The 7,643-nt window shown below is 38.3% G+C and overlaps 1 protein-coding gene across 1 annotated transcript; it reads left to right on the top strand.

Annotated features, from left to right (window-relative positions):
• The first annotated feature begins 5,508 nt into the window (after window positions 1–5,508).
• LOC137937246 (secreted RxLR effector protein 161-like) lies at window positions 5,509–6,225 on the top strand. Its single transcript, XM_068782329.1, has one exon. It carries the CDS (start codon window positions 5,509–5,511, stop codon window positions 6,223–6,225), a length of 717 nt encoding a protein of 238 aa, XP_068638430.1.
• The last annotated feature ends 1,418 nt before the right edge of the window (window positions 6,226–7,643 follow it).

Here is a 7,643-nt window from a genome sequence, read left to right on the forward strand (position 1 = left end):
ATGTTAAAGATGGAGATGACCAAAGGATCCAAACCTCATTAAATTCTCAAGTTTGTGTGCGGTGGGTAATTTACCTGAGCCAAACAAGCCATTATTTTGCCCATTTTCAAAAAAGCTGACCTCACAATCACAGATGATTGTAAAGTTATTTATCGGTCAATCATGCGTAATGGGCTATATTTTTGTAAAAAATGACTCATGGATTGGAAGTCAACACTCAGATAAAAATTCCCCCACCTCCCCCTTTGTTTCTCGATGATTGGAACACCTAAAATATAAAAACTAGAAATAACTTACAATCCCTAAAGTTACAGACCCTTTTTGGAATTTTATCTCACTATATTTGTGCATTTCCATTTTTTATGTATACTTTTTCCTTAAATCATAACTAGAGTTTTCACTTTTCCCTTTATCTCTCGTAAACAAAACAGATAAGGCAAACAGATCACAACAAAATGATAATTTAAGAGTTTATGTTTGCAAAAAATTTTGAACACCAACAAATGTAAGCAAAAAAAATTTATTCACATAGCACAAATGAACGCAAAAGTGTTGATATCCAAGTTTGGGAAATGCCACTAGTTCAACCCTGATTGCTTAGAAATTTATAAGAAAAAGTTGATCCTGCACATGTCTAAAATGTGGATAGGCATGCTTGAAACTTGTTAAAGATGTGCACATGTCTAAAATGTGGATAGGCACGCTTGAAACATGTTAAAGATGCAGACGACCTACGGATCCAAACCTCATTAAATTCTCAAGTTTAGGTGCGGTGGGATATTTACCCGAGCCAAATAAGCCATTATTTTGCCCATTTACAAAAACGTTCACCTAACAATCATAGATGATTGTAAAGTGATGTATCGGTCAATCATGCGTAACGGGCTATGTTTTTTTTAAGAAATGACTTATGGATTGGGAGTCAACACTCAGCTAAAAATTCCCCCTCCTCCCCCTTTGTTTCTAGACGATTGCAAAACCTGATTAATAAAAAATGAAAGACTTTACAATCCCTAAATGTTATAGACACTTTTTGGAATTATCTCACTCTACATTTTTGGATTTCCATTTTAGATGTCTACTTTATCCTTAAATCAAAACTTGAGTTTTCACTTTTCCCTTTATCTCTCGTAAACAAAAAAGATAAGGCAAACAGATCACAACGAAATGAAGATTTTAGAGTTTATGAATGCAAAAAATTTTGAACAACAACAAATCTAAGGAAAAAAAATTTATTCACACGCCACAAATGAACACAAAAGTTTTGATATCCAAGTTTGCGAAATTCCACTTGTTCAGCCCTCGTAGCTTGGAATTTTATAAGAAAGAGATTTCTTGTTGATTCTGCACATATCATAAATGTGGATAAGCATGCTTGAAATATTTTAAAGTTGCATATGACCTATGTTAGTGTATCAATGCCCACCTCTCTCAAGTTATCGTTAATGTAATGTATTCACTGGTCCCCCAAGTATGAGGAGCACCAATGTTGATAGTGAGTAATTAGTTAACGGTTCCAGCTTAGACGCTGATGAGGTCAAATTGTGACCGCAATGGTTACTTGTGAAGAAACTGTAAAATGGATAGTAGGGTTCGGGGCGTCAGCCCCGATGGGGTCCAAGGGGGCTGGCCCCACGGTATGCACGTGTCATGATTGCATCACAAAGTGCCAACATGGAGGACAACAGGATGACTTGCTCTACAAGCTTCCTAGATGGTGTGCTCTACAAGCTTCCTAGATAGCTTGCTCTATAAGCTTCCTAGATGGTGTGCTCTACAAGCTTCCTTGATGGCTTGCTCTACAAGCTTCCTAGATGGTGTGCTCTACAAGCTTCCTTGATGGCTTGCTCTACAAGCTTCCTAGATAACTTGCTCTACAAGCTTCCTAGATGAAAAACACTTACAAATAAAGGTGTTCTTCAGCAGCATTGGCATCCAAAAAATCAGAGTTATTCCTTCTTCATTACTCTATTTTATTGTTTAATTTCTTCTTGTAATTTCAGTTCAGTCCAGAAACCATTGAAGCTCTTCTAGAGCGTATGGTGGGACAAAGTTTCTTATCGTATTTGTAATAGATCAGTGTTGGCTTTCTTCTTGATTGCTGTTTAGATGTTCCTGGGCTGAGCTTACTCTGTTTTACATGGTATCAAAGCTGTAGGGGACTCTTAACAACAGTCATCTATCGTAAAGCACAACATCATGACTGATCTTAAGCCTAGTAGCTCTACTACTAGTTCTGGTTCTGTACCAGCAATACGTATTCATCCCCCAACTTTCATAGAAGGAAAACTTGATGGCACGAACTATCTCCTGTGGAAGTTCAAAATCACTACGATTCTGGACTCCTATGAACTTCTTGATATAGTTATGGGAGTTGATGCTGAACCTGTTGCTGTCACCAATGGTGAAAAGATCACTCCTAATCCTCAGCTCGTCAAAGATTGGAGAAGGAAGAATGTTGATGCACTTTGTGCAATTGTCACAAGTATTCAAGATTCTGTCCTCACCCTGATTCAACATACTTTGAAGGCGAATGAAGCATGGAACATACTGAAAAATCAGTATGAAACGAGGAACCAGACTCATATCCAAAATCTGGAAAATCAACTTGCTGCTGAAAGATTAAGTGAAGATGAGGCAGTAGAGTCTTTTATTACTAGGATGAAAAACCCACGTGATAAAAGGGCTTCTGTTGGTATAGCCAAGTCAATAGAGGAACTTGCTTGAAGATGTATTTGAGTACTACCGCAAAAATTTGACGGCCTCGTGACAGCACTCAATACACAAGTTCGTGATCCTCCGTTGACCTTTGAAGATTTCTCTACCTTATTGATGGAGGAGGAGATGAGGCTAAAAGGTAGAGAAAATCAGTCTGACTCTGCCTTCACAGCAAAAGCAAAGGTTAGCAATGAAACAAAGAAGAAACCAAAGAGTAAGAAGTTCTTTGGATCGTGTTATTACTGTATCGAGAAGGGACATGTTGTCAAAGATTGTAGAACACGATTCCACGATGAGAAGAATGACACGGTGAAACAAAACTGGAAGAATAGAGAATCTGCTAATTCTGCAAAAATTGAGCTTCCTCTGTTCATTGTCACAGAGGAATCATGCTCTAGAGCTCATGTACAACAAAAGAGTACATGGGTGTTACATTCTGGAGCTTCCCGACACATGACCAGCAAGAAAGAATTATACGATTCTTTAAATCCTCTACAACAACCAATGAACGTGGTGGTCGGGAATAATGCGAGATGTCCCATTGAACGGATAGGCACCATATCCATTATGTCTGATGATGGAGAAAGTAAGAAGATAGCGGATGTTCTACTTGTTCCCCAAATCTCAAGAAACTTGTTGTCCGTAGCTGGAATTACAGACAAAGATTTGGAGGTACGGTTCAAGAAAAATGAATCTCTTATTCTTGATAAAAATGAGAACATAGTTGCAAGAGGTATCCGTAGGGATAACATTTATGAAATCAACTCACTTTCTGCTATTGTTGATGCCAAAAATAGTCAACTTTGGCATGAAAGATTCGGACACATTTCCATTCATATGTTGAAGGAAATGCAGAAGAAAAATATGGTGATAGATTTGCCTTCAATTGATGTAATTGAAGAACCTTGTGAAGCTTGTATGCTAGGCAAGCAACAAAGAAAGTCATTTCCCGAAGAGAGTCAAAACAAATCACAGGCTCCTCTAGAGTTGGTACATGCTGATCTCTGTGGGAAAATGACTACGATGGCGTTAGGAGGATCTTTCTACTTTATGCTGTTAGTCGATGATTACAGTAGAAAGATGTGGGTGTACTTCCTTCGGGACAAGGATGATGCTCTTGAAAAATTCAAGGTGTGGCATAAGCAAGTGACAAATGAGAACGCAGCAACTGTGAAGAAGTTTCGTACAGATCGTGGTGGGGAATTCTGTTCTACTGAATTCTCTAGCTACTGTAATTCAGTTTGCATCAAACGCCAACTTACTGCTCCACATACACTAGAACAAAATGGTGTAGTTGAACGTCGAAATCGAACGGTGGTGGAAATGGCTCGGTGCATGATAAAAGGTGATGGGCTACCAGATATGTTCTGGGGAGAAGTAGTAAATACAGCAGTATATGTCCTAAATCGATGCTCCACAAAAGCATTGAATGAAAAGACTCCAAATGAGGCTTACTCAGGTATGAAACCTTCTGTGTCTCATTTAAGAAAATTTGGGTGTGAGTGTTTTGTACATATTCCCAAAGAAAAAAGAAAGAAATTAGATGACAAGAGCAAGAAACGTATCTTCTTGGGTTATAGTGAAGAGTCTAAAGCATATAGACTCTATGATGTAGAGGCCAAGAAGTTAGTCATAAGCCGAGACGTGGTGTTTAATGAGCGACCACTCTCAATGGAGGATAATGATCCTGCCATTTTGTCACCAACCGATGAAGTAACTCACCAAGTGCCTACTGAACAGCCAGTAAGTGATGTAGAAGATGTTTCTGTTAAAAAAGAAACAACCAGCCAACCTAGTGCACCCCCACGGAAGCCACAACCAAAGTGGGTGCACCAGCTCTTTGATGACAGAACTCCAGAAGTTGAAGATAAAAGCCCTTGTCCTGATGGGCTTAGACGATCAAAGAGAATAGAGGAGCAGAACAAAGCAGGACAACAACTTTTGAACATGGCTTTGATGACTCAAATCATCGAGACGGTAAAAGAACCAGTAAGTGTGGAGGAAGCCATGTCAGATCCAAAATGGAGAGCTGCAATGCAAACAGAATATTATAGTATCATAAAGAATGATACTTGGGAGATTGTTGACAAACCTCCTAACCGAAAGATCATTGGCAGCAAATGGATTTGGAAAACAAAGTACAAGGCTGACGGTACTCTTGAAAAATACAAAGCACGCCTTGTTGCTCAGGGATTCTCACAAATTGAAGGTTTTGATGTTGATGAGACCTTCGCTCCAACAGCAAAGATGACAACAATTCGGGTAGTTCTTGCAGCTTCTACTCATTACGGGTGGACGGTACATCAAATGAATGTAAAATCTGCCTTTCTAAATGGGAAACTTGAGGAAGAAGTCTACGTGGCACAACCACAAGGCTTTGAACTACCAAATGCAGAGAAGAAGGTATGTAAATTAAAAAAGGCCTTGTATGGTCTAAAGCAAGCACCACGAGCCTGGTACAAACGTATCGACTCTTTCTTTTTGAAGCGCGGGTTCTGTAGAAGCAAATCTGAAGCAAACTTATATGTTCTTTGTGAACATGAGAAAAGAGTCATTGTAGTACTCTATGTAGATGACCTGGTAATCACTGGTGACCATGAAGACAACATTGTGAAGACTCGGGAATGGTTGAGCCAAGAGTTCGACATGACAGACTTGGGCCTTCTTCATTACTGCTTGGGAATTGAGCTATAGCAAAAATCTTATCATATCTTTATTTCTCAGGAATGTTATGCTCGAGAACTGTTATCTCTTTTTGGCATAACCGAAAGTAATCCAGTAGTCACCCCAATGGAAGTGAATACCAAGCTGTCAATCAATGACTCCTCTGAAAAGGTTGACAACAACCTTTATAGAAAATTAGTTGGAAGTTTAATCTTCCTTTGTAACACAAGACCTGAAATTAGCTATGGTGTGGGAGTGCTTAGTCGTTTTTCTAACAATCCAAGCAAAACGCACTGGCAAGGTGGAATGCAAATCCTCAAATATCTCAAAGGTACTTTAACTTTTGGAGTATCTTACACAAGACGAGATATTTTATTTGGGTATTGTGACTCAGATTGGGCTGGAGATATTGACACGAGGAAATCCGTTACTGGCTACGAATTCTTGTTTGGAAGTGGTATCATCTCATGGGCTAATAAGAAGCAACAAACAGTTGCACTGTCATCAACCGAAGCAGAGTATAAAGCTGCTTGTGTAGCAGCCTGTGAAGCTGTATGGCTACGACGCATCTTGACTGATATAGGTATTCCTTTGACTGAGTCAACTACCTTAAATTTTGACAGTCAAAGTTGCATAGCTATGGCGAAGAACCCAGTGTTCCATGCTAGAACTAAACACATAGAGATTCAGTATCACTATGTAAGAGAACTGATTGAAGAGGAGCCCATATACATGGAGTACTGCCCTACAGAAGATAACCATGCAGACATTTTTACCAAAGCACTAGGGAGTGCTCAAATGAACAAGCATCTTCATGGCTTGGGCGTTGGCCCAAGAACATAGTCCAACAGAGGTGAACATTCAGGGGGGGTGTTAGTGTATCAATGCCCACCTCTCTCAAGTTACCGTTAATGTAATGTATTCACTGGTCCCCCAAGTATGAGTAGCGCCAATGTCGATAGTGAGTAATTAGTTAACGGTTCCAGCTTAGACGCTGATGGATTGGGAGTCAATACTCAGCTGAAAATTCCCCCTCCTCCCCCTTTGTTTCCAGACGATTGTAAAACCTGATTTATAAAAAAAGGAAAGAGTTTACAATCCCTAAATGTTATAGACACTTTTTGGAATTATCTCTCTCTACATTTGTGGATTTCTATTTTATTTGTTTACTTTTTCCTTAAATTGAAACTTGAGTTTTCACTTTTCCTTTTATCTCTCGTAAACAAAAAAGATAAGGCAAACAGATCACAACAAAATGAAGATTTTAAAGTTTATGAATGCAAAAAAAAATTATTCACCCACCACAAATGAACACAAAAGTTTTGATATCCAAGTTTGGGAAATTCCACTTGTTCAGATCTCATAGCTTGGAATTTTACAAGAAAGAGATTTCTTGTTGATCCTGCACATATCATAAATGTGGATATGCATGCTTGAAGTATGTTAAAGATGCAGATGGCCTACGGATCGAAAACTCATTAAATTCTCAAGTTTGGTTGTGGTGGGCCGTTATTTTTCCAATTTTAAAAATGTTGACCTAACAATCATAGATGGTTGTAAAGTGATTTAACGGTCAATCTTGCATAACGGGCTATATTGTTTTAAGAAATGACTAATGGATTGGGAGTCAACACTCAGGTAAAAATTTTCCCGCTTCCCCCTTTGTTTCCCGACACTTGCAAAACATGATATATATAAGCAAGAAAGAGTTTACAATCCCTAAAAGTTATAAACTCTTTTTGGAATTATCTCTCTCTAGATTTGTGCATTTCCATTTTAGATGTATTCTTTTTCCTTAAATCAAAACTTGAGCTTTTACTTTTCCCTTTATCTCTTGTAAACAAAAAAGATAAGTCAAACGGATCTCAACAAAATGAAAATTTAACAGTTTATGTTTGCAAAAAATATAGAACAACAACAAATGTAAGCAAAGAAAATTTATTCACACACCACAAATGAACACAATAGTTTTTAAATCCAAGTTTGGGAAATACCACTAGTTCAACCCTTATAGCTTAGAATTTTATAAGAAAGAGATTTCTAGTTGATCCTGCACATAATTTAAATGTGGATATGCATGCGTGAAATATGTTAAAGATGCAGATGACCTACGGATCCAAACCTCATTAAATTCTCAAGTTTGGGTGCGGTGGGATATTCACCCTAGCCAAACAATCCATTATTTTGCCCATTTACAAGAAAGCTGACCTAACAATCAAAGATGATTGTAAATTGATTTATCGGTCAATCAAACGTAAAGA

This window comes from Aristolochia californica, unplaced genomic scaffold (genome assembly GCF_029961685.1).
Source record: "Aristolochia californica isolate CCGP_79_NKW_82.1479 unplaced genomic scaffold, dmAriCali1.0.hap1 SCAF_7, whole genome shotgun sequence".
Lineage (NCBI taxonomy): Eukaryota > Viridiplantae > Streptophyta > Magnoliopsida > Piperales > Aristolochiaceae > Aristolochia > Aristolochia californica.